At 47.9% G+C, this 27,908-nt stretch overlaps 2 protein-coding genes across 14 annotated transcripts in view; one reads left to right on the forward strand and one right to left on the reverse strand.

Annotated features, from left to right (window-relative positions):
* EYA2 (EYA transcriptional coactivator and phosphatase 2) overlaps positions 1–836 on the forward strand; it is a 197,234-nt gene extending 196,398 nt beyond the window's left edge. For both annotated transcript variants that reach the window (XM_089653108.1, XM_089653109.1), the window contains exon 17: positions 153–836. In XM_089653108.1, coding sequence (XP_089509234.1) covers positions 153–233 — 81 coding nt within the window. In that variant the 3' untranslated portion in view covers positions 234–836. The remainder of the gene's footprint in view (positions 1–152) is intronic.
* Positions 837–18,007: 17,171 nt separating this feature from the next.
* The window catches only part of ZMYND8 (zinc finger MYND-type containing 8), a 132,526-nt gene continuing 122,625 nt past the window's right edge, over positions 18,008–27,908 (reverse strand). For 9 of the 12 annotated variants that reach the window (XM_089653117.1, XM_089653124.1, XM_089653118.1 and 6 more), the window contains 5 exons: positions 27,770–27,848; positions 25,063–25,302; positions 23,224–23,366; positions 22,016–22,105; positions 18,008–19,204 (listed from right to left, as the gene is read on the reverse strand). In XM_089653117.1, the coding sequence (XP_089509243.1) occupies positions 19,103–19,204; positions 22,016–22,105; positions 23,224–23,366; positions 25,063–25,302; positions 27,770–27,848 (654 nt within the window). In that variant the 3' untranslated portion in view covers positions 18,008–19,102. Of the gene's footprint in view, positions 19,205–22,015; positions 22,106–23,187; positions 23,367–25,062; positions 25,303–27,769; positions 27,849–27,908 lie in introns of all 12 variants that reach the window. The other 3 variants (XM_089653126.1, XM_089653128.1, XM_089653125.1) reach the window with 2 other exon arrangements.

The raw sequence follows: 27,908 nt of genomic DNA on the forward strand, positions 1-27,908 counted from the left end.
CAGTAACATACCTATTCAGACACCTCCCCCTTTCTAATTCACAAACACGCCCCCTCTCTTTTTCTTCAGTTCAGGTCTGGGTGAGGACACTTTTGATGCGATTAATTGTTCTCTGAATTCTCTGTGACCCGCGATTCTCATTTCTGCCGCAGCACAACATGCCGTTCTGGCGGATCTCTTGCCATGCTGACTTGGAGGCCTTAAGGCACGCCCTCGAGCTGGAGTACTTGTAGCGCCGGGTGCTCACCGACGTCAGCTGACCTTGGCTCATCCAGGAAATCCGGGCCCAGACAAGAGACCACCCTGTACAATACATCGGCATCCAATGGACTGACAGCCCCGCCCAGGCGGAGCCCGCTTCCTGGATCTCACCGTCTGTTATTTAATAAGATGTTTATAGTGAAGCCTGGACTCGAGTCTGTCACAGGGACTGTGTAGAAGCACAAAGACTAATTATGATTGGCCAGACGTACTCCAGGCCGCTCCACCACTCAAATCTGGACTGAACTGTCTGAGTCTAACAGATTTTTTTTTTTTTGTATTTTTGTCTAATTTATGGACTTGTCTCGTTTTTGTTTTTTTTTTCACTTCGCTCCTTTTACCTGTCTGAGGGGCGGGGAGGGTGTACATGGATCTTATTTAATAAATCTCTTCTTCGTGGCGATTGTGAGATTTGCCGCGTTGTGTACATTAGTTAATTCTATTGTATAGATGGGATGTGGACTCCGCATGTGTCTGCGCTGTGCCTTACGCCACCATCTCTGATTTTTATATATAAAAGCTGTATGTGGTCCGGCATTAAATAAAACTACGTTTACATTTTGGGGAACATAAAATACTTTGTGTTGTTATACTTCTCTGGGTAGAAAGGGATTCCAGATGGGGGAAAAGATGGTAAAGAGGAGTAGAGAACTGGTTATTAATGGGATGTAGAGGACTAGGTATAATGAGGTGTATAGAGCTGAGTATAGTGGGGAGCACAGGACTAGGTATAATGGGGTGTATAGAGCTGAGTATAGTGGGGAGCACAGGACTAGGTATAATGAGGTGTATAGAGCTGAGTATAGTGGGGAGCACAGGACTAGGTATAATGTGGTGTATAGGCCTGAGTATAGTGGGGAGCACAGGACTAGGTATAATGGGGTGTATAGGCCTGAGTATAGTGGGGAGCACAGGACTAGGTATAATGGGGTGTATAGAGCTGAGTATAGTGCGGAGCACAGGACTAGGTATAATGGGGTGTATAGAGCTGAGTATAGTGGGGAGCACAGGACTAGGTATAATGGGGTGTATAGAGCTGAGTATAGTGGGGAGCACAGGACTAGGTATAATGTGGTGTATAGGCCTGAGTATAGTGGGGAGCACAGGACTAGGTATAATGGGGTGTATAGGCCTGAGTATAGTGGGGAGCACAGGACTAGGAATAATGGGGTGTATAGGCCTGAGTATAGTGGGGAGCACAGGACTAGGTATAATGGGGTGTATAGGCCTGAGTATAGTGGGGAGCACAGGACTAGGTATAATGGGGTGTATAGGCCTGAGTATAGTGGGGAGCACAGGACTAGGTATAATGGGGTGTATAGAGCTGAGTATAGTGGGGAGCACAGGACTAGGTATAATGGGGTGTATAGAGCTGAGTATAGTGGGGAGCACAGGACTAGGTATAATGTGGTGTATAGGCCTGAGTATAGTGGGGAGCACAGGACTAGGTATAATGGGGTGTATAGGCCTGAGTATAGTGGGGAGCACAGGACTAGGAATAATGGGGTGTATAGGCCTGAGTATAGTGGGGAGCACAGGACTAGGTATAATGGGGTGTATAGGCCTGAGTATAATGGGGAGCACAGGACTAAGTATAATGGTGGTACAGAGGGTTCACTCTAATGGGATGCAGAGGACTGGATATAATGGGGCACAGAAGACTGGGTGTAAGGTATAATAGGGTGCAGAGGACTGGTTATAATGGGGTGTAGAGGATTAGGTATAATGGTGGTGCAGAAGACTGGGTAAAATGGGACGCAGGATACTGGGTATAATAGGTATCAAAGGAATTGGTGTTATGGGGTGCAGAGGACTGGGTATAATAGGAGGCAGAGGAGTGGTATAGTGGGGGTACAGAGAACTGGGTATAATAGGGAGCAGATGACTGAGTATAATGGGAGGCAGAAGAATGGGTATAGTGGGGTACAGAGGACTGGGTATAATGGGGTGCAAAGGGCTTGGTATAATTGGATGCAAAGGAGTGGGTATAGTGGGGTACAGAGGACTGGATATACCAGGGAGCAGAGGACTTGGTATAATGTGTTGGAGAGGTCTGCCTCTAGTGGGGTGCAGAGGATTGGGTATAATGTGCTGGAGAGGTCTGCCTCTAGTGGGGTGCAGAGGACTTGGTATAATGTGCTGGAGAGGTCTGCCTCTAGTGGGGTGCAGAGGATTGGGTATAATGTGTTGGAGAGGTCTGCCTCTAGTGGGGTGCAGAGGATTGGGTATAATGCGTTGGAGAGGTCTGCCTCTAGTGGGGTGCAGAGGATTGGGTATAATGTGATGCAGAGTGTTTGGTATAATGTGTTGGAGTGGATTATGTTTGATCGGATGCAGAAGACTTAGTATAATGAGCAGCAGAGGACTGGTTTTAGTGGGGTGCAGAGGGCTGGGTATAATGGGGTGCAGAGGGCTGGGTATAATGGGATGCAGATGATTGGGTATAGTGGGGTACAGAGAAGTGGGTACAATGTGATGCAGAGTGCTTGTTATAATGTGTTGGAGAGGATTACGTATAATGGGATGCAGATGACTGGTTATGATGCGGCATGGATGACAGGGTATAATGGGGTGCAGAGGAATGGGTATAGTGGGGTACTGAATATAACGAGGAGCAGAGGACTGAGTATATTGTGATGCAGAGAGCTTGGTATAATGTGCTTGTGTAGCAGAGGTCTGGATATAGTGGGGTGCAAAGCACCAGAAATAATGGAGTGCAGAGGACTGGCTATAGTGGGGTGTAGAGGACTGGTTATAATGGGGTGCAGAAGACTGGGCATAGAGTGTGGCAGAGGAACCAATATAATGTAGTTCAAAGGACTTAGTAAAACTGGGTACAAAAGGATTGGACATAATGGGGTGCAGATAATTGGGTATTACGGGGTTCATATGGCTTGGCTAAAATGGTTTGCAGAGGATTTGATGTAGTGGGGTGCAGAGGACTGAGTATCGTAGGTTTTATTCTGTAGCTTTCACGGTGTGTTGTTTTGTTTCTTCTCCTACAAGAATGTTGGTCAGCTGCTCATAGCTCTTGTTCGCTGGATCAGGAGGTGGCGATTATTTTAGCAGGGAGGTCATGGAGAGGGGACATTGCTGGACAAGGCTAAGCATCTTCTAAGATGAGGGTCACCAAGTCGGATGTCCCTGCCTGCACTTTAAACCTTCAATAGGAACTTTTGTGCACACATTATTGGCTGTGCCACACCCCACCTTCAGTAAATGTTCCCATTGCTATTACCAGAACCATGAGCTGCAACAAAGTCACAAAAGATTGGGGTTGTCATTTGTCACCAAGGTTGCCCAAGATCATGGAAATACAACAGAACCAACACTGGGATTCAAACCCAGATCTCCAGAACATTACAGGCGGCATGCTGAGTAACAAATTGGTGAACCACAACAGGTTGGCCAGCTCCTAGCAGGTTCCAGCCTTTAGGTTTTTTTTTAAAGCATGTCGTCGTCATCCTGAAATAGGAGAACAGACCTATAGGTTGTTGAGCAGAAGTGAATAGCTCAGTGGATAAGAACAGTGACCAGGGTGCGGTAGACCCGAGTTCGAATCTCTGAGTGGATTGGGCAAACATTGAAGGTCTCAGAGAATGAGAATGTGACCAAGGGTGCAACAACCAAGCTGGAATCCCTGAGAGGGCGGAAATAACTCAGAGGATATGGATGGTGATGGAAGGGCGCGGACCCCCCATCTGGAATCTGAGTGAATTGGGCGGCAATAATTCACACAGAGCACTAAAGGAAGCCTCGTAGACCCCGTGTTCAAATCACTGTGTGAAAGCTTGGAGGCCATGGACAACACCAGTCTGCTCCAGTCCCAGGCCCCCACAGGCCTGTAACATGTGTGGGCATCACATTAGGTTGTGGACACCCCCCCCTCTTCGGTCCATGGTCTGTGACATCACTGCAACATATATAAATACAATGGGCTGTCTTACCAGGATAGCCCATTCAAAAAGCAGTGACTTAGGTTTTTATCACACGCACAGTACCTGAACCCCCTAGGGGCAAGGACAAGGTAGTGAGTCTGAAACATTCCACACTACCCTGTTCCACCAACAGGGGGTTCAGGCATTGCACAGCACCTGGGACATCCACCATCATAGGGATTTGAACTCATGTCTCCCACAGACCAGGCTGAGTCCTTACTCTCTGAGCCACACCTGCACTCAGATGCCAAGGTGTTCATTCTCATACCTCAGGTACTAACCTGCTGCAAATAACTAAAGATTAACCAAGGCTTGAACCTGCAGCTCCAAAATATCTGCTGGGCCACTGGCTTGCTACTAACCCTCAGAGCCACCTATCAGGCTGGAGAAGGGGCTTGATTCAGATGGACATCAACCGCTCGGTGCAATACAAGAGACAATAAATAACTTCCAACGTTGGGATTCGATCACAGATCTCCAACACTTTTCACAGAATATATATATACACTCCAGCTACCCAAGCCATCAGGCAGAGGGATCTCCTGAATTTATTTTTCTGGCTCATAATTCCTATGTATTGGGCACTGGCCAAAATAAAGAAAAATATTCTAAGTCCCACCGGTCAAAATAGATGAAAAATACTCTAATAAAATGGTCAAAATAAAAAAACTTCTGAAGTAAGAGAAAGAAAAGCCTTGGGAGTGAGAGGTGGCAGCAAACTGGATAAGACCTCTGTCTGGTCAAACAACTAAAAAACCGATCTGAGATCAAATCCCAGAGCAGACTGCTTCACCTCTCATATCCCAGGATCCAGGTCTGAACACTCAATTGAGATGCAATAAGGTTTTTGGCTGCTGCCCTGTTGGTTATTTTTATCTTATTACGCAAAGTAGCATACAAATATTCTAAATCCCACCATCAAAAATACAAAACAATTGTAATCCCCACCAACCAGAACAGTGAAACATAATTCTGAGACTCTCTATCCAAAATATAGGCAAACATTCCAATTCTCACCATCCAAAACAGAGGAAACATATTCTAAGTCCCACGTATCAAAACGGAGTAAAATATTCCAAGTTCTACCATCCAAAATGGAGGAAAATATTCTAAGTCCCACCATCCAAAACAGAGGAAAGATATATAAAGTCCAACCATCCAAAATAGAGGAGAATATTCTAAGTCCCACCATCCAAAACAGAGGACATATATTCCAAGTTGCACCATCCAAACTGGAGTAAAATATTCCAAAATAGGGAAGAATATTCCAAGTCCATTTACCCAAAATAAAGGATAATATTTCAAGTCTCACCATCCAAAACAGAGAAAAAACATTCTAAGTCCCACAATCTAAAATGGAGGAAAATATTCCAAGTCCCATCATCCAAAAAGAGGAAAACATTTCAAGTCCCTTTACCAAAAATAGAGGAAAATATTCTAAGCCCCACCATCCAAAACAGAGGAGAATATTCAAAGTCCCACCATCCAAAATAGAGGAGAATGTTCTAAGTCCCACCATACAAAACAGAGGAAATATATTCCAAGTCCCACCATCCAAAATTGAGGAAAACATTCCAAGTCCCACCGTCCAAAATAAAGGAGAATATTCTAAGTCCATTTACCCAAAATAAAGGATAATATTTCAAGTCCCACCATCTAAAATAGAGGAAAACATTCTAAGTCCCACCATCTAAAACAGAGGAAAACATTCTAAGTCCCACCATCTAAAATAGAGGAAAACATTCTAAGTCCCAGCATCTAAAATGCAGGAAACAATATTCTAAGTTGATCCAGGCAAAATAGCTATCAGATAAATTCCCAGAGCGGGCCCTCATAGCCCAGGATCAATAAATGAAGTGAGTCCGCTGTCCTGTCCTGTTTGGTAAGCAGTTTCAATATCCAAAACAGACGACAAATATTCAAAGTCCCACCATCCAAAACGGGAAAAATATTGTATGCCTTACCATTAAAAAATCTAGGAAAATATTATAATTATCCAAAATAAAAAAATGATATTTTAAGATCTACCATCCAAACAAATGCAGGAAAAATCAATCCAATCAGAAGAGTGCAGTAGTAGTAGTAGTAGAGGAGGAGGACCCCTGTGAAAAAAAGCCTTCATGTCTCATAGCCCAGGATCAATACCAGAACACATTATTGGGGTGGCAGGCCCGGAGGCTGTAAGGCAGCCCTCCAGCTGTTGCGAAACTACAAGTCCCATCATGCCTCTACCATTGGGCGTCGTGCTTGTAATGGTCAATCTTGCAATGTCTCATGGGACTTGTAGTTTGGCAACTGCTGGAGGGCCGCCAGTTTGACACCCGTGCTGTAAGGTATTAGTCTATTGTCCTGTCATTTATCTAAATAGAGGAAAATAATTCCAAGTCCCAGCATCCAAAATAGATGACATATTCTAAGTCTTGCCATGCAAAGAGCAGGAACAATATTCTAAGTGGAACCAACCAGAATAGAGTATTTCTGAAGCAGGAGGAGAACCCCTGTGACTGAGAGGTGGCAGTGGCTCAGTAGATAAGAGCCATGTCTGGAAAAAAAAAAAGATACAAAATCCCAGAGTATTCTAGGTATTACTTTGGATAGGGTTGTCTCCATTTCTACAGGCATGTCCGATTGTCACAGTCTGGGGTCAGGGACTGACTTCACCTACCTGGAATACCCAGGGAATGACCCTCACATACCTGGAGTGCCCAGGGACTGACCCTCACATACCTAGACTGCCCAGGGACTGACTTCACCTACCTGGAGTACCCAGGCACTGACCCTCACATACCTGGAGTGCCCAGAGACTGACCCTCACCTACCTGGAGTACCTAGGGACTGACCCTCACATACCTGGAGTGCCCAGAGACTGACCCTCACATACCTACACTGCCCAGGGACTGACCCTCACATACCTGGAGTGCCCAGAGACTGACCCTCACATACCTGGAGTGCCCAGGGACTGACCCTCACATACCCAGACTGCCCAGAGACTGACCCTCACATACCTGGAGTGCCCAGGGACTGACCCGCACATACCTAGACTGCCCAGGGACTGACTTCACCTACCTGGAGTACCCAGGCACTGACCCTCACATACCTAGACTGCCCAGGGACTGACTTCACCTACCTGGAGTACCCAGGCACTGACCCTCACATACCTGGAGTGCCCAGAGACTGACCCTCACCTACCTGGAGTACCTAGGGACTGACCCTCACATACCTGGAGTGCCCAGAGACTGACCCTCACATACCTAGACTGCCCAGGGACTGACCCTCACATACCTGGAGTGCCCAGAGACTGACCCTCACATACCTGGAGTGCCCAGGGACTGACCCTCACATACCCAGACTGCCCAGAGACTGACCCTCACATACCTAGACTGCCCAGGGACTGACTTCACCTACCTGGAGTACCCAGGCACTGACCCTCACATACCTAGACTGCCCAGGGACTGACTTCACCTACCTGGAGTACCCAGGGACTGACCCTCACATACCTGAATGATGATGTTAAAGAAGGACTCTCCTGATCTAGTATTTGTACATTTTGTATGTTTAATCATTTTTCTGAAATAGCAGAGAAAGGATCCCGATTACGACTCCAGACTGAGGGCTGGTTCTTAGGAGCGGTCAGTAGTCCCTGTTATTGGTAACTAGTATAATAGGTCTTTTTTTTTGGTCTGCCCCCTCCTGTGTAATGGCAGCCTGGGAAGATATGTGGTAAGGCCGCAGACAGATGCTGTATGTCCCTGGGCAGCCTACACAGAAGCCCGGTCCTATGGCTCCAGGCCCAGCTCAGGTGAGAAAGATATTTCTTTATCTGACACCCTCCAGCCAGGAGGTTACAAGGAGCGGGAAGGTCACAAGCCACTGACAGGGATCCATCACTGCACTACCCAGCCAAACATCTGACAGCTGTGGGAAGAATAGAGACACGCTGGAACCCATGGCCCAAGGCCGTCTGGCTCCTCACTGCTATGGGAATCTAGAACTCCGCTTAGACATGTTACATTGTGACCCCACGGCCTGCTGTGACCCCGTGACCAGCCAACGCAGAGGACAACATGCTGCTCATGACAACTAATATCTCTATCACCTAAATCCCCACCTGGAAATAGGAAAAGGTAGACATGGTTTGAGGTTTCAGTGTTTTTATTGGTTTTCAGGATATGGGAAAGGGACAGAGAATAAATGATATGACCTCCTCAGTGCGGTTCTCTTGTATGTAAAGAGCTTTGCACACCAAAGGAAAAAAAAAATGTCAGGAACTCATTGAAGTACGGGGGAGATTTTGTGTGGGACACGGGTCGTCTGAGATAGAGGGAGCATGGAAGGACTGCTGGAAGCAGAAGTGACGGTCTCCAGAGATTGGAGGGAATAATGACAAAACCAGCCAGCAGGAGACAGCTCTGATAATGAGAGGGGAGGTGCACAAGATGACAGAGGTCCTCAGCTCCGCCCATAACCAGGAACTGACTTCACATACCTGGAGTACCCAGGGACTGACTTCACATACCTGGGGTACCCAGGGACTGACTTCACATACCTGCAGTACCCAGGGACTGACCTCACATACCTGGAGTACCCAGGGACTGACCCTCACATACCTGGAGTACCCAGGGACTGACCTCACATACCTGGAGTACCCAGGGACTGACCCTCACATACCTGGAGTACCCAGGGACTGACTTCACATACCTGCAGTACCCAGGGACTGACTTCACATACCTGGGGTACCCAGGGACTGACTTCACATACCTGAAGTACCCAGGGACTGACCCTCACATACCTGGAGTACCCAGGGACTGACCCTCACATACCTGGAGTACCCAGGGACTATCCCTAACATACCTGGAATACCCAGGGACTATCCCTGACATACCTGGATTACCCAGGGACTGACCCTAACATACCTGGAGTACCCAGGGACTATCCATGACATACCTGGAATACCCAGGGACTGACCCTCACCTACCTGGAGTGCCCAGGGACTGACCCTCACCTACCTGGAGTATCAAAGGACTGACCCTCACATACCTGGGGGCTGACCCTCACATTCCAGGAGTACCTAGAAACTGATCCTCCCATGACCCTCACATACCTGCAGTACCCAGGGACTGATGCTCACATACCTGGAGCATCTGGGGACTGAGCCTGACATGCACAGAGTACCTGGGGACTGACCCTCACATATCCGGAGTACCTGGGGACTGAATCTCACATACCTGGAGTACCTGGAGACTGAACCTCACATACCAGGAGTACCTGGGGACTGACCATCACATACCTGAAGCATCTGGGGACTGTGCTTGGAATACCTGGAGCATCTGAGGACTGAGCTTGGCATACATGGAGTATCCGAGGACTGACTCTCACATACCTGGAGCATCTGTGGACTGACCCTCACATATGTATCTAGGGACTGACCCTCACATACCTGGAGTACCTGGGGACTGACCCTCACATACCTGGAGTATCTGTGGACTGACCCTCACATACCTGGAGTACCTGGGGACTGACCCTCACATACCTGGAGTATCTGTGGACTGAGCCTCACATACCTGGAGCATCTGAGGACTGAGCTTGGCATACATGGAGTACCCGGGGACTGACCCTCACATAACTGGAGTACCTGAGGACTGACCCTCACATAACTGGAGTACCTGAGGACTGACCCTCACATAACTGGAGTACCTGAGGACTGACCCTCACATAACTGGAGTATCTGTGGACTGACCCTCACATACCTGGAGTACCTGAGGACTGACCCTCACATACCTGGAGTACCTGGGGACTCAGAAAATCAGTTCTGTTAGATTGATTCAGGATGGCCCCTTTTGCAGGTATAGATATGTACAACATTAAAAATCAGCACCTCTACTGTGTTAAACCCAGTAACACGGTCTCAGCCTGCTCTGCACATGCTCAGTTGCTCTGTTTTTTAGGCTCTGTGCCGGAAATGTAGAGGTTGATCTGCAGACAGTCTTGGGGGCTCTGGGTGTACCCCTCATAGGGTGGCCACCTCATCCCTTTAAACCCGAGCACATATTAGGACACGGGTTCTGTGGCTGATTAAGGTGGTAATTAAAGTCATTTAGAGCCTTCTCTGCATTCAATTATCCCCAGAACCCGTGTCCTTAATATGTGTTCGGGTTTAAAGGGATGAGGTGACAACCCTGACTGTCAGCGAAACGGCAGCCTCCAGCAAGAAGAGACAGGAGCAACGCTGGAGGCCATTTACAGCACACTAATGGAAGCAGAATTATTCATGTGGAATGGATGTTCTTCCCTAAAGAATGTTATGTGTTATCAAGTGGTTATGGGGGAAAGTTCCGCTTTATGTACCCGGGGAACATAAACCAACCGAAGACTAAAGATTAATGACAACCTATTTCAAGAGGCAAAAAAAGGGCCACATACCTGGCACATGCTCAGGGTGCCGTGTTCAGTCTAGGGAGATGGAGACAGGTCAGTGTGAATACATAGTGATGCCTGACCATAGGAACAGCAGCCTGGCCTAGGTCTCCCTCTGCTGGACAACATAGATAACTACACACATACCGCTTGGTGGTGATTCTAAAATGCAAAGATCTCAAAGAAAACATAAAAACGATCGATTATTTCATTCCAATATTCAGCGATTACTGATAGCATGCTTGATAAGGAACATCTGTCACATTTTTTTTAAAGTGTTACGAAACCCAAGACCCGGCATTCACTATATCCGCTCTCCCCGGACTCCGCGTTCACTATATCCGCTCTCCCCGGACCCCGCGTTCACTATATCCGCTCTCCCCGGACCCCGCGTTCACTATATCCGCTCTCCCCGGACCCCGCGTTCACTATATTCCCTCTCCCCGGACCCCGCGTTCACTATATCCCCTCTCCCCGGACCCCGCATTCACTATATCCCCTCTCCCCGGACCCCGCGTTCACTATATCCCCTCTCCCCGGACCCCGCGTTCACTATATCCGCTCTCCCCGGACCCCGCGTTCACTATATCCGCTCTCCCAGGACCCCGCGTTCACTATATCCGCTCTCCCCGGACCCCGCGTTCACTATATCCGCTCTCCCCGGACCCCGCGTTCACTATATCCGCTCTCCCCGGACCCCGCGTTCACTATATCCTGTCTCCCCGGACCCCGCGTTCACTATATCCGCTCTCCCCGGACCCCGCGTTCACTATATCCGCTCTCCCCAGACCCCACGTTCACTATATCCGCTCTCCCCGGACCCCGCATTCACTATATCTACTCTACCCGGACCCCGCATTCACTATATCCCCTCTTCCCGGACCCCGCATTCACTATATCCGCTCTCCCCGGACCCCGCATTCACTATATCCGCTCTCCCCGGACCCCGCGTTCACTATATCCGCTTTCCCCGGACCCCGCATTCACTATATCCACTCTACCCGGACCCCGCATTCACTATATCCCCTCTTCCCGAACCCCGCATTCACTATATCCGCTCTCCCCGGACCCCGCATTCACTATATCCTGTCTCCCAGGACCACGCATTCACTATATCCTGTCTCCCCGGACCCCGCATTCACTATATCCGCTCTCCCCGGACCCCGCATTCACTATATCCGCTCTCCCCGGACCCCGAATTCACTATATCCGCTCTCCCCGGACCCCGCATTCACTATATCCGCTCTCCCCGGACCCCGCATTCACTATATCCGCTCTCCCCGGACCCCGCATTCACTATATCCACTCTCCCCGGACCCCGCATTCACTATATCCACTCTCCCCGGACCCCGCATTCACTATATCCTGTCTCCCAGGACCCCGCATTCACTATATCCTGTCTCCCAGGACCCCGCATTCACTATATCCTGTCTCCCCGGACCACGCATTCACTATATCCTCTCCCCCGGACCCCGCATTCACTATATCCGCTCTCCCGGACCCCGCATTCACTATATCCGCTCTCCCCGGACCCCGCATTCACTATATCCGCTCTCCCCGGACCACGCATTCACTATATCCACTCTCCCCGGACCCCGCATTCACTATATCCTGTCTCCCAGGACCCCGCATTCACTATATCCTGTCTCCCAGGACCCCGCATTCACTATATCCACTCTCCCCGGACCCCGCATTCACTATATCCTGTCTCCCAGGACCCCGCATTCACTATATCCTGTCTCCCAGGACCCCGCATTCACTATATCCTGTCTCCCCGGACCACGCATTCACTATATCCGCTCTCCCCGGACCCCGAATTCACTATATCCTCTCCCCCGGACCCCGCATTCACTATATCCTCTCCCCAGACCCCGCATTCACTATATCCGCTCTCCCCGGACCCCGCATTCACTATATCCGCTCCCCCCGGACCCCGCATTCACTATATCCGCTCCCCCCGGACCCCGCATTCACTATATCCGCTCTCCCCGGACCCCGCATTCACTATATCCGCTCTCCCCGGACCCCGCATTCACTATATCCACTCTCCCCGGACCCCGCATTCACTATATCCTGTCTCCCAGGACCCCGCATTCACTATATCCTGTCTCCCAGGACCCCGCATTCACTATATCCTGTCTCCCAGGACCCCGCATTCACTATATCCTGTCTCCCCGGACCACGCATTCACTATATCCGCTCTCCCCGGACCCCGAATTCACTATATCCTCTCCCCCGGACCCCGCATTCACTATATCCGCTCTCCCGGACCCCGCATTCACTATATCCGCTCTCCCCGGACCCCGCATTCACTATATCCACTCTCCCCGGACCCCGCATTCACTATATCCTGTCTCCCAGGACCCCGCATTCACTATATCCTGTCTCCCAGGACCCCGCATTCACTATATCCTCTCCCCCGGACCCCGCATTCACTATATCCTCTCCCCCGGACCCCGCATTCACTATATCCGCTCTCCCCGGACCCCGCATTCACTATATCCGCTCTCCCCGGACCCCGCATTCACTATATCCGCTCCCCCGGGCCCCGCATTCACTATATCCGCTCTCCCCGGACCCCGCATTCACTATATCCGCTCTCCCCGGACCCCGCATTCACTATATCCGCTCTCCCCAGACCCCGCATTCACTATATCCGCTCTCCCCGGACCCCGCATTCACTATATCCGCTCTCCCCAGACCCCGCATTCACTTTATCCGCTCTCCCCGGACAAGAAGGAACTTCACACCCCACTGTACTCCCAACCCCCCCGTCTTGTTTATTGGGTTTCCCCAAAATATGTAATGATCCAGCGCTGTCCTGCTGTAATCCACCTCTACATGTCGGGTCACCGCCATCTTCGCTGCTCTGCTGCCTTCTGGATTCTTCCAGCGCAGCACATCTGTAACACATCGGTCACACCGCAGCGATTCGTCTGCAATTTCAGCGCGATTCCTGAAGACTTTATTGCTCCTTGTGAAGATTTTCAATGATTTTCTTGCCATTTGCAGTGCGGTTTCCATTATATTCTATGTATGTTAAATCGCAGCAAAACTGCAGAATAAGTCATGCGAGAACTACTTTAGGAGTCGCGCCGCAGCAAATCGCACGTCAAGACGCCGACATTCACATTCAATAGATGCGATATCAATTCCCAAATCGCAGCAGTGTGACTGAGGGTGTCCTGTGGATTGCTCCAGAGCCTCTTGTGATGCGGGTAACTCATTCATGAGGTCCATCACTCCTGCCTAGGCGAGAATATCGTAAATGGCGAAAAGGGGACAAAATATGCTTTTTTTTTCCCCTTAGTGTTTATAGAGCCAGAGGGGGAGATTTACTATCACTGGGATCAACAGGTATTTTTTGGACTGACATGACAGAAGGTGTTTAATGGGATGTTTGAAAAACCAAAAGGGAGCAAATAGGCGCTCGGGAGGTGGTCAGGGTGGAGGAGGAAGAAGAAAGAGGAAGTGGTCAGGGATGGAGGAGGAAGAAGAAAGAGGAGGTGGTGGTCAGGGGTGGAGGAGGAAGAAGAAAGAGGAGGTGGTGGTCAGGGGTGGAGGAGGAAGAAGAAAGAGGAGGTGGTGGTCAGGGGTGGAGGAGGAAGAAGAAAGAGGAGATGGTGGTCAGGGGTGGAGGAGGAAGAAGAAAGAGGAGATGGTGGTCAGGGGTGGAGGAGGAAGAAGAAAGAGGAGATGGTGGTCAGGGGTGGAGGAGGAAGAAGAAAGAGGAAAGAGGAGATGGTGGTCAGGGGTGGAGGAGGAAGAAGAAAGAGGAGATGGTGGTCAGGGGTGGAGGAGGAAGAAGAAAGAGGAGGTGGTGGTCAGGGGTGGAGGAGGAAGAAGAAAGAGGAGGTGGTGGTCAGGGGTGGAGGAGGAAGAAGAAAGAGGAGGTGGTGGTCAGGGGTGGAGGAGGAAGAAGAGGAGGAGGTGCTCAGGGTGGAGGAGGAACAAGAGGAGGAGATGGTCAAGGTGGAGGAGGAAGAAGAGGAGGTGGTGGTCAGGGTGGAGGAGGAAGAAGAGGAGGTGGCCAGGGTGGAGGAGGAAGAAGAGAGAGGAGATGGTCAGGGTGGAGGAAGAAGAGAGAGGAGGTGGTGGTCAGGGTTGGAGGAGGAAGAAGAGAGGAGGTGGTGGTCAGGGTGGAGGAGGAAGGAGAGAGGAGGTGGTGGTCAGCGTGGAGGACGAAAAAGAGGAGGAGGTGGCCAGGGTGGAGGAGGAAGAAGAGGAGATGATCAGGGTGGAGGAGGAAGAAGAGGAGGAGATGGTTAGGGTGGAGGAGGTAGAAGAGAGAGGAGGTGGTGGTCAGGGTGGAGGAGGAAGAAGAGGAGGAGGTGCTCAGGGTGGAGGAGCTCCTGGCACCATCCAGAGGAGCTACTGCTCCTGGCACCATCCGGAATAGCTACAGCTCCTGGCACCATCCGGAATAGCTACAGCTCCTGGCACCATCTGGAGGAGCCGCTGCTGGACAGGTAAGAGCTTGGAGGTCTTGTGCTTCCCCCCTCCTGTCATGCTGCCCCCCCTCCTGTCCCGTTGCCTCCCAATCATGCTGCCCCCCCCCACCCCTAGTAAAAAAAAACTTAATCCCAGTATCTATACCGCCATTTGTAAACGCTAGGGGGTAATGCATGGGAGGCAGTTCGACTTCTGTGCCATGTGACCACTATGATTGGCTCTCACAGCTGCCACACGGTGAAGCCAATAATTCACTTTGACCTACATGGTCCAAACAAACTATTTGAAGTCACAAGACATCTGGAGCCTTTTCGCTGCCAGGTCTGTACATTGTACAGGTCCAACGGGGGAGGGGGGATTTACACACACTCCTGGTAGCTGCAGCCTCCGGGATTGTGTGTAAATTTAACAAGTAGACTGTTCCTGTCAGATGAAAGCAGTCTGAGGCAGCGGGTTGCTATCATACCTACTGGTAACAGGCTTCCCTGCCACATATCCCAGGCTTGGTTTGCCCATCTGCGGGCCCAGAACCGGCACAGCAGGAGTCGCTGGGTAGAGGGGAGGGAGCAGAGTGGACCACACATCTGCTATCCTCCCCTTCTCGTTGCTGAACAGGAAGCGACGTGGAATACGTCACTTCCGGGTCCCCATGCCAGGGTCCCCGGCCAGTATGGTTGGGAAGCAGTGTATTGCAGGGGAGACATCCAGGGTGTCTCATTAAAGAGAACCTGTCACCAAAAAAATCATCACATAGGGGACCTTTTGCCCCCTATGTGATGAAAAAAAGAAACAAAAATTATGTGAAAAAAAACCTTTTTTTAATTAAAAAAAATTTAAGTTACACCCAAGCATATAACCCCCCCATAAAAAACAAAACATTTTTGAGGCCTCCCCACCCCCACATATACGCACGTACAAACGTAACGCAGGTGCCTACTCCTGAAAGTACCGATTCCCATACACGTTACATATCGCCATGCACACCTGAGTGACAGCAATATTTCTCGCACCCGACCTCCTCTGTGACACCAAACTGATGACCTATTGGGGGCTTCTAAAATGTTGCCTATAGAAAATATAGGGTATTGAAGTCTGTCGCCATTTCAAGGTCGCACGCAAATTTAAGGTTTGACATGTTGGGTATCTACGTACTCGGTGCAACCTCGCCTTTTATAGTTTAGCAAAAAATTGGGTAATTTATTGCGTCTGTGCGCCCCCAAAATGAACCATAGTGCATTGTTTGATGACATTTTGCGTTTCTCAGTGCTTTGCGGTAATATTGTGTGACATAAAAATTGGAACTACCGCTATTTTATTTTCTAGGGGGTCTGGTTTTAAACACACTGCTTTTTAAGGCTCACTTCTGCATAGGAACCAATCAGCTTTCAGGTTTTATTGCCAATGCTTAAAGTGTTACTAAACCCACAACAGTACAATCAGTCTGTAGATGCAGTAAAGCATGCTGGTTATACTCGCTGTGGAACCTAAGGGGTTAATCCTCTGCATTGTGTGAAAAGGCGGTTTGATCCTGATCCTCCCCTTCTTCCAGTGTCCCCCTCTTATCTCCTGATAAGACATATCCTGTGGAGACACTCTGCACATGCTCAGTTTGGTGTGTATTGCTAGAGGTTTTTTTTTTTTTTCTTGGGAGAGTGCATGTGATCAGCACTGGGCCAATCAGCACCATCCAGAGAGAGGTCAGGGGTCCTGCATCCTCCTAGAGCAGAAAGAAAACTCCTCCTACAAGCTTTAACTAGTGCTTTGCTGGACACTGATGGAAGTCACTAGACTGCTATATACTGCTGATGAGAAAAGGTATTTATCAGTTTATATATAATAAAATAATTGCATGGGTGCATGTGATCAGCACAGGGTCAATCAGCACTGTCCAGAGGGTCATGCAGCCTCATAGGACAATCAGGGCAGAATGTAAACTCCTCCTACAAGCTTTAACCAGTGCTCAGCTCAGCTTTTTCTATTTTTTTTTGGGAGAGTCCAAGTGATCAGCACAGGGCCTGTGAGGAAGAAGTGTGGGAAGTCACGCTGTGTAAGTCTATGGAGTGCAGCTCAAGTGCGAGCATGCACTTTGTGTCTCCATAGCAAGACATATCGTGTGGAGGCACTCTGCACATGCTCAGTTTGGTGTGTATAGCTAGAGAGGTTTTTTTTTTTTCTTGGGAGAGTGCAAGTGATCAGCACAGGGCCTGTGAGGAAGAAGTGTGAGAAGTCCCGCTGTGTAAGTCTATGGAGTGCAGCTCCATAGACACAGCATGCACTTGTGTCTCCATAGCAAGACATATCATGTGGAGGCACTCTGCACATGCTCAGTTTGGTGTGTATAGCTAGAATTTTTTTTTTTTTCTTGGAAGACTGCATGCGATCAGCACTCTACAGACGGAGATCAGGGGTTCTGCATCCTCCTATAGCAGAATGAAAACTCCTCTTACAAGTTTTAACATGAGCTCCAGTCACAAGACTGCTATAGACTGCTGATGAGTAAAGGGTCCGGGTAACACTGAGCTGAGGTCAGAAGCTGATTGGTTTCTATGAAGAAGTGAGCCTGATTTTGCACTCTCCAACTCCATCCTAGATTGTAAGCTCCCAGGACCAGGCCCTCCTATCCCTATTGTATTGATCTGTATTGTTGCTGTATTGTCCCCTGATATATTGTAAAGCGCTGAGCAAACTGTTGGCGCCATAAATCCTGTATAATAATAATAATAATAATATGTGTTTTGGGAGTTTATGGAATCTTTAGGCCAAAAATTATTATTATTTTTTTTTTTTTTTAAAACAAGGGTGCAAAAAAACCCCACAAAAACGGCTAAAGGGTAAAAGAGGTGGCGGGATGTGGCGTGAAAGCGTTACATTCAGTTTGGAGACAGAGGTTTCACAACCGACAACATAGAACATGCTGAAGTATTTCCACACCAAACCAAATATTCAAAAGGAAATGTTTTTTGATTTAATACAAACTTTATACAAAGAAAAAAAAAAAAATGTGAAAAAATACTTCCATATGCTAAAACCAATTCTGTTTTTTTTTTCACCAGGAAGGCCAGACAGACCAGTTCTCCCACCCCGGATGCGGATCTGCTTCTCTCGTCTGCGATCGTCGGCGTTATTTGTTGCGCTGCTGTACATCCCGTCTTATTTTATGAACAACAGTGAGAACTGACTGGACTAAAAATGTACAACAAACTGTGCTGGAATGCTATCTTACAGTGAACTGTCGCATATACATACATCACCCGAGTCGCCCCAAGTCTTTGCATTTTACAGACGTAAGGACGTTAAACTACAACAGCGTACGGCGTCTGGCGTGCTACGCTCCTTTTTTTTTTTTTTTTATGTCGTTTTCTAAACGTCCAATTCACGTTTTTGTTTTTTGTTTTTTCTGCCGTACGTACATTTCTATCAACCGTTTGCGGTCTTTAGATTAATGCTGTTTTATTTTCTCCGTCAATCCTCACAAAGAAAAGAGATTCCATTGTGATCGAACAACTTAGAACTTTTTCCAGTGGCCGAGTTTTTATTATTATTATTGTGTTTTTGTTTTTTTTTTCTCTCTATTAATATAATATTTGTTGCTGAGAATTCAATGAGAGGTAATGTAAACAGTCTATGTAGTCTTTTTGTACACCGATCAGCATTGATACCAAATGCTCTGCTCGTGCCCAAGCTTGGAAGGTCTACAATTCCCCCCCCCCTCCCCCCCCCCGTGCCTGGGATAAGGAGTGCATGCCCCGTGACCGAATGAAGGATTGCGGGGGCTTCTGGCGTTTTTTTTCGTTGGCATGGTTGTCACTCCAGATTCATAAGTTAAAGTGAATAGAAATATAAAAAAGGCGGTACTCTAATCTTAATCACATCCACAAATTGTACACTATATACAGACAGGCGAGCCGCTCCGGCAGGGTGGAAGGTCCTCGTCGAGGTCCCCAGGCAATGTAGTGTTTTTCAGGCTCCGTTCGTTAATGCTGCTCTCAGGGTGCCGATGCTTTTTGTTTTTCCTTTCTTCTCTCCGGTACCGACGTTCACACTCTCCTCACTTGTACCGGCACGGTGGTCTGAACGTATTGGACGCCCGCCCTCACCGCCACAGTCCCGGTGCTCGGACTCACTACCACAGGGATGGTCTGTTGACGAGAGAGCAATGGGTTATCAAAACGGCGGATGCTTTCTGCTGCGACTTCCAGCATTCAATGACAGCAAAATGCAACACAACGCGACAGTCTACGAGTGTGTGGGGTGCAAATACAGCAACTCCATTATTAACATTCCATATTAAAAGTCTGAAATATTAGTATGGAGGAGGAACAGTTTACAATCAAATGTGAAAAGCCGCGGAATGTACTCCAGCATGGTTCTCTCAGGCGTACCTGGATTTGTGGACTCCTGACCATCACACCTCTATGAGCTTGTTGGACATCCTATTCCAAAACTAAAGCCATTAATATGGCCCTCTGGCCATTAATATGCAGTTGCCCTTATCCCTATGGTCATTATTACGGAGTTGCCCCCATCCCTATGGTCATTATTACAGAGTTGCCCCCATCCTTATGGTCATTAATATGCAGTTGCCCTTATCCCTATGGTCATTATTACGGAGTTGCCCCCATCCCTATGGTCATTATTACAGAGTTGCCCCCATCCTTATGGTCATTATTACGGAGTTGCTCCAGTCCCTATGGCCAGTAATATGGAGTTGCCCCTGTTCCCTCTGGCCATTAATATGGAGTTCCTCCTGTCCCCTTTGGCCAGTAATATGGAGTTGCCCCTGTCCCCTCTGGCCATTAATATGGAGTTCCTCCTGTCCCCTATGGCCAATAATATGGAGTTGCTCCCATCCCCTATGGCCATTAATATGGAGTTGCCCCTGTCCCCTTTGGCCAGTAATATGGAGTTGCCCCTGTCCCCTCTGACCATTAATATGGAGTTGCCCCTGTTCCCTATGGCCATTAATATGGAGTTGCCCCTGTTCCCAATGGCCATTAATATCGAGTTGCCCCTGTCCCTATGGCCATTAATATCGTGTTGCCCCTGTCCCCTCTGATCATTAATATGAAGTTGCCCCTATCCCCTCTGACCATTAATATGCAGTTGCCCCGTCCCATATGGCCATTAATATGAAGTTGCCCCCATCCCCTCTGACCATTAATATGGCATTGCCCCTGTCCCTATGGCCATTAATATGGAGTTGCCCCCATCCCCTCTTTCCACAAAATTTTGAAGTGTTTTGCGAAGTCGGGTACTGATATAATGGATTCGAGGATCTAACTCACAACGGGCATTCCACTTCATCCCCAAGGGGTTCAGTAGGGTTGAGGTCAGGGCTCTGTACAGGACACTCAGGATTTCCACACCAAAATATATTGTAAATGTGATGGTCAGATGTCATCATTCTATTGGTCATATATTGTAGGTGTGATGGTCAGGTGACCTCATAGTTTTGGTCATATATTGTAGGTGTGATGATCAGGTGACCTCATACTTTTGGTCATATAGTGTAGGCGTCATGGTCAGATGTCATCATTCTATTCGCCACATATTGTAGGTGTGATGATCAGGTGGCCTCATACTTTTGGTCATATAGTGCAGTTGTGATGGTCAGGTGGCCTCATACTTTTGGTCATATAGTGCAGTTGTGATGGTCAGGTGAGCTCATACTTTTGGTCATAAAGTGCAGTTGTGATGGTCAGGTGACCTCATACTTTTGGTCATAAAGTGCAGTTGTGATGGTCAGGTGACCTCATACTGTTGGTCATATAGTGCAGTTGTGATGGTCAGGTGGCCTCAAACTTTTGGTCATATAGTGCAGTTGTGATGGTCAGGTGGCCTCATACTTTTGGTCATATAGTGCAGTTGTGATGGTCAGGTGGCCTCATACTTTTGGTCATAAAGTGCAGTTGTGATGGTCAGGTGAGCTCATACTTTTGGTCATATAGTGCAGTTGTGATGGTCAGGTGGCCTCATACTTTTGGTCATAAAGTGCAGTTGTGATGGTCAGGTGACCTCATACTTTTGGTCATATAGTGCAGTTGTGATGGTCAGGTGACCTCATACTTTTGGTCATATAGTGCAGTTGTGATGGTCAGGTGACCTCATACTTTTGGTCATATAGTGCAGTTGTGATAGTCAGGTGGCCTCATACTTTTGGTCATATAGTGCAGTTGTGATGGTCAGGTGAGCTCATACTTTTGGTCATATAGTGCAGTTGTGATGGTCAGTTGACCTCATACTTTTGGCCACATAGTGCAGTTGTGATGGTCAGGTGAGCTCATACTTTTGGCCACATAGTGTAGGTATGATAGTCAGGTGTCTTCACACTTTTGCCCATATAGTATAGCTAACATTAGGCCCTCTACAGATATCCCAATCTGGATCATTCCAGTGAATAAACCCAAGACAGACACCCTGAAAGCCATTTACTATGTAATAATACAACCATTTGGTAAATACATAATAATTATTCTTTGCAAAGGTTAAAAAGATAAAAAAAAGTATAAAGTACAAATGTGTCTCCAGCCAATAAAGAAAAATAAAAAGCACGCCTGGTTCAGACATATCAATAAACTGACAGCACCCTTGTTTAGAAGTGTTTGCTGCCGAGGTGTCAGAGGTGCATACACTGCAATGTCATAGATATACAAGAACATGCACATGATGACTGTTATTTGTACCTGGAGAGAGATCTCAGTTATAGGAACATTGTCATGCCACAGCCAGAAGATGCGGGAGAGATGTGTATGACAGCTCAGGCTACACAGCAAAGTCAGCAATGTGAGAGCGGGGAAGAGGGGAAGGATGGAAGGAGGAGAAGAGGGGGACCGGTGACAATCATACGGCAGAAGCAACACGGGAAAAAAAAAAAAAAAAAAAGAAGGAGACACTGAGCTACTACACTACTCAGTGCCAACAACAGACTAGATGAGAGTGCTGGTACTTACAATCGTGGGTTGAGTAGTTGGGATAAAGGCCGTGGTCTGAGGCACGTGGACCAGTTTTATGGGCTGGCTGCTTGTCACACCTGTTGCTATCTGCAGGGACAGCACAGGGAACCCCTTAGATGGAGGACATTGAGGGCTGCGGAGGGTGAGATTCAGGCTCCATACATGTCTGTGTTCTAGCACTGACCAATGGCATTTTTATTTCCCTCACAAAGAGGCACAGGCGGAGGAGGGGAGGATTCTGGGTAAGCCACACAAGGTGTTCTGCTTCCGTCTCAATCATATCGCCAAACAGAGGTTACAGGAATCTATAGACTCTTTATACTCTAGTAACACGTGAGCCTCTATCAACAAGCATTCATGTTTTATAAACGTTGTGTCTGTGCGTTTGCATACACACACAAGGCAGTCAAAGACTGCAATAAAAAAACTCGACAGAAGTTATAAACCTTCCCCCTCTGCAACCAAGGCCATAAAATATGTTTTGTCTGGAGTTTGGCTTTAAACATCACACTAAGGCCTGGTTCACACCAATGCCTGCTTTTTGTCCGTTTTCCAGTGCTTTTTGCACGTGCAATTTTACCCCACATTTTGCGTTTTTTTAACCTTTTCTTTTTTTTTTTGTTAAAAGGAGAAATTTTTTAAGCTGCTGGGCAAAATAAAAACGCAAAATGCAGCAAAAACGCACTAGGTGCATTTCAACAGCTGCGCCATTGAACTCTTTTGTTGCTAAAAAAGCAGCTTTTTGCTTTTTAAAAAAGTCCCGGACGCGTTCCAAAAATGCAGCAACTCCAAAAAGCATAGACGTGAACGTGTCCCATAGGAAACCATGTTAAATGGACTGTAGTGTGTTCCTGCATAAAAAAAACAAAAAAACAAACAAACGCATTGGTATGAACTAGGTCTAAATAAAAGATTTAGAAGGAGGCCAGGACTTTATTGTCACCCAGAGGCAGAACACGGACACATAGGGCTGATCACACACTGACAGTACTATACAGCAGGTAAGTCAGGCCCTGAGTCAGGGACATACTGTATATAAGGCATGGATGGCAAATAAAACATGAAGCATTCTGGGAGATAGGCTTCAAGCAAACATAAAAAAAAAAAAAAGCTCCTGTCCCCTGCAGACAGACAGACGCACACACACACACAGATTTGTCTTCACTCACTTTGGAGGTGGCAAGCTATCGACCAGCGATACGTACAGTGACACTCTCTTTGCTCTTGTCGGCCGCGCTCTCCTTCTCTTTGGGCGTGGTGGCGGTTTCGGTGGGCGGAGGTTGGATGCTGGCTGCGGACTGCGACGATTTATCGAGCTCGGGCTCAGCTTCTTGCTGCGTCACCGTGGCTGCGGATAAGATAAAGGCGAACATTAATGCAAGACACGTTAATTCCTATTATATGGCAACAACAGATTAAAGCGGTCAAGTCAAACCGTAAAAGCATCATCAATGCCTCTGCACAGAAAATACCAGGGTGACTGCTTCGTACGACTATAAAGTGAGGTCAGTAAAATAACTACCAGTACTAGACAGTCACTAAGGGGGGGGTAACTTATCAAATCTGGAGCACACAGAGCGAGGAGCAGCTGCGCATCGTAATCTGTGTGACATACCTTGGGCCATATTACCCCATATGTTGAGATCCGAAGAGGAAGGGCCCACCTAAGACAGCCCCTGAAATTAAAGGACAAGTTCACCTTTGGAACATCTTACATGTATTCAGGGGTGTATTTACCACAAGGCAAACAAGGCATTTGCTTAGGGCGGCATTTTTCGGGGGGGGGGGGGGGGGCAGCACCCCGAAGAAGGGATGAAAGAAGGGACACATGCGGCATGGGGACCTGGTGGGTTCCGAGAGAGGCTGCAGGCTTCATGACGATGTATGCACAGCCTGACTCTCGTTCCTGGGGATGTCCGGAGCTGTGAAGGTTAGTGTCTTTCTTTTTCTCGCCATGGGGAGATGGTGGCTGGTGTAGGGGGGGCAGCGGTAGTGGGAGGCTCTCTTGGGTAGGGGGCAAAGGTGTTCTTGGTCATTGTCATGCTCTCTCTATGGGGGGGGGGGGCGCCGAATTTTGTGTTGCCTAGGGCAGCACAAAACCTAAATACACCACTGCATGTATTGCCCATTTTTAGGGTGGGATATGCAACATGTTCCTATAGCCGCAGCTACGCCCGCCGCCCCCCCCTCCCTTTGACAGATAATACGGGGAGAAGTTTCCCTATACTATCAGATTTGAAAACAGCGCAGCCGCGTGGGACTCCGCCCACACAGTTGCGTCACTTATTCACAGTGTTTTGTGAAAGAGTACCTACAAGTCCCGGCAGACTTAGCGGCTGTCGGCTTGTAGTTTCCAATGAACCACCATGGCACTGTGGAGCACCGTGGTAGTAAATTGAAGCTTCTTGTCAGTATTCTGACAGGTCTGCAGGAGACTTGCATGGCATAAGCAATCTACTGATCGCTTTACAGGCTCCTTTTGACAAAAATAATAAACTCACATTTTTTTTACCTTCAAAAAATGTGCATTTATTGTTTTTGTCCAAAAGGTGAACTTATCCTTTAACTGGTTCTGCGGTCACAGAGGCTGCATGCTGAAAGCACCATTGCTTCTGGGAAGGTGCAGCACAAAGACCTCTCTGGAGCTCAGTACACTCTTTTGTTTAGTGGCAGGAAGCACCGATTGGGAACCCCATTTTTATGCTCCTGGGCCCTCAGATCATGTCAATACTTAACCATATTAATAGTAGTGGTTTGAATTTTTAATCCTCGAGTCTCCTTATTGCATACCTTCCATCTAAATGTTTGTGGTAGATTGATCGGAGGAGAGTCCATGCATGAATAGGATGATGCCTTTACACAACCGCTGATCTTAGTGACCACGAATGGCCTTTATTTTTTTATACCGAGTGATGATCAATCAGCACACAATTACATTCCCGAATGACAAACATTCGCGGAAAGAGGAAAATGTGTAAAAATCTAAATCTGTAACCCCCCCCAAGCCGTGTGACTTCCTTCACCGCTGTCACATGACCTCATACCTGACTGTGTGCAGGACTTCATGTGCTCTGGCCAATGGGCTTGCTGGCAGGGATAGTCGCAGTAGCTGGTGTTCCAGCAGCAGTAGAAGATGGCTTCCTTTTTGCAGTTGGCACACCACTGTTTCTTCTTTGTCTCATCCACCGCCTGCTGTTTCTCGAGCTCCGTTTGCTTCTTGACTTCCGCTATCAGCCGGTCCCTCTCCTGCTCCAGACTCTGCCTCATCTCAGCCATAGTGAGTTCTAGATCAGGACAGAAAGGTCTTCAAGACTCAAGACTGATGCAACAGCTTAAACAGAAAACACCGGCTACTTATTAATAAAAATATCCTATCACAACATGACTAAAGGTAAGGCACCAGATCATTGTTACCTGCCACAGACAAGGTCCCCCCAACCAGCTGTCACTGCTCTACACCTACACAATTTCCGGGCATAGTAATCCTCATCAGAATAATACACAGTGATGGTCTGTTCCTTCTGAAATATGGAGAAAAAAAGACCTATCCAATGGACGGTGGTTAGGAACTTTGACTGTATCAGCTAAGAGCCAATATACTAAGCTGCAATCTCATTTCTGAGCAGCAGATGGCAGTGCACAAATTGCAGCTGTTGTCTACCAATAACATGAAATTTGTACTTAAAAAGGAGCTCCACCCAAAAAGAGAAGTTCCACTTTAAGGCCTCATTCCCAGCTCCCTGTTAACCTCCCTAGCAGTCTGATTATGTCAGTATTTCTGTACTCAAAGCGGTACATTTTTTGCATGGAAATATGTCGTTTTTTTATTGTAGGCTGTAATTTTTAGGAATAACTCCCTGAAATCTGTCCGGACAAGAGTCTAGTAAACATCCCGGGGATGATAAAATTTAAAACACAAAATCATAAATTATAATTTAATAAATAATCATAAAAAATAATAATAAATTTAATTCAATAATAAAATCAAACCAAAAACACTGAAATTTGAAATAGAGCGCCAAGTTCGCACATCGCTGAGCAAAGGCGCAAAATCGTTTTCCGTGTCCGATGACGAATTTCCCCCACGAATCATTATCACTCAATTCTGCAAGTGGTTCTGGTTTACTATTGCTGTTCTCTAGCTGGTCTAAAACCGCGTCTGACCTAAAGGGACGCTTTTTGGACGCCATGGACGTTTCTCAGTTTCCAGGCAGAAAGAACAGTAAAAATGCAGGCAGGGCGCCAGACAAAGCACTCGGGACAAAATGTATGTGAAATGGTTTGATACAGGAATGTTATACTATGTGATTTTAGTCTATTTAGTGAATGTTACTTTTTGACATTTTTAAATTTCCCGCCAGTTCCGTGCCCCGTACGCCCCGACGTCGCAGGGAACGGAACCCGGAAGACAGATGCCGGCATTGGCCGGAGGAGATGGCCAGGGACACTGCAGGAGGGACATCGTGGGAGTGCAGGACAAGGTAAGTGCAGAAGAGATCCCAGAGCAACGCTGAAGTGTATTCCCGAGTGTAGCTCGGGGGAGGGGGGTTACCGCTTGTGGTGCTGAAACTTTACCCCGAGCTACTCGGGAATACCGCCAGGGAGGTTAAAGATTAAAGATTGGCACCTTTGAGCAGCGGCGGGGGGGAACCCTAATTTGACAGGTACCCGCTCCCACATCCGCTGCGGAAGAGAGAGTTTTCTTCCCCCCCTCCCTCCTTGTAGTCCTCTGGGACACATGACAGGTCCCAGAAGACTACAGAACCATTCAAAAAGCGTAGCGCTACTTGCGCATGTGCAGTGGGCACCCAACTGTGAAAAGCTGCAAGCTGTCACAGCCAGGCGCCCACACTGAAGATGCTGGCACCGGGGACACAGGACAGCGGAGGATGAGCTGCGGACAGATGCAGCATCGATCTGACGTCGTTCCCCCCCCCCCCCCCCCCCCACTTCACAGCCCAGCAATCCAGTGACCGCCGAAGGGGCAGAGCAGAGAGCCGGAGACTGACAGTCACGGCTCTCTGCTCAGAGGAGGAGAACTGAGCAATCAACGGTATTCGATGCTACATCCACCTAGGTGAGTATAACTGTTTGTTTATTTTAAAGCCCGTATTTCTCTTTTAATAGGATGAATACTTGTTGGTTGTATCACAACTAGGGAACACGAAAACACTAATGTGACAGAGCACTAGTAAGCTGAGATCGCTATGAAACTGTAATTAAGTCGAAATAGTTTTTAGCTATAGGTTATCCCTGCAGATTCAGGTGTCAAACGGAACACTAGTAGGTTCATATCTATGTATGATGTAACCTGACGGATTTGGAGCATTCACAAGGCAACCTAGGCAGGAGCCTAAGGCCCGGTGGATGTCCAGGGGGCCCAGGTACAGCCTTCATCTTCCTGCAGTAAGCTGGTTGAAAAGTGTAAGTTGTCATAGCTGTGCTCCCACTTGTCACTTTACAGGGGAGGAAGGACCTCTCGGCAGTTTATGTCTGTGGCTATGGCAGTCAAGTCAATGCAAATTTCTGCTTCTCTGCGCTTATTGCAATCCCTATTAATGTCAGTCGAAGGGAGGGGGAGCGACCGAAGCCGCTGCCTTGCCTAGGGTCCCAATCTGTCCTGATCCAGTGACCAATGGCTCACCCTGTCCATGCACAGAAGGGGTATAAAAGGCATTTCTTTTGTATAATGTAAATGCAGATACATAACACAGGCTATATGGACCCTCTGAAACCCATTCTGATCCTTACCGAGGTTATGCTTCATTTCAGACAGTTCCTGCTGATGAAGCCACTGTAGTTTCTCGATCTCGATTCTTAATCGGCGAATCTGCAATGAGGACAGGATATTAAACAGGAGAGTAAATTTATCCAAAACACGATGGCATAT

The sequence above is a fragment of the Staurois parvus genome, unplaced genomic scaffold (genome assembly GCF_062004578.1).
Source record: "Staurois parvus isolate SC_StPar_1 unplaced genomic scaffold, SC_StPar_1.0 ptg000699l, whole genome shotgun sequence".
NCBI lineage: Eukaryota > Metazoa > Chordata > Amphibia > Anura > Ranidae > Staurois > Staurois parvus.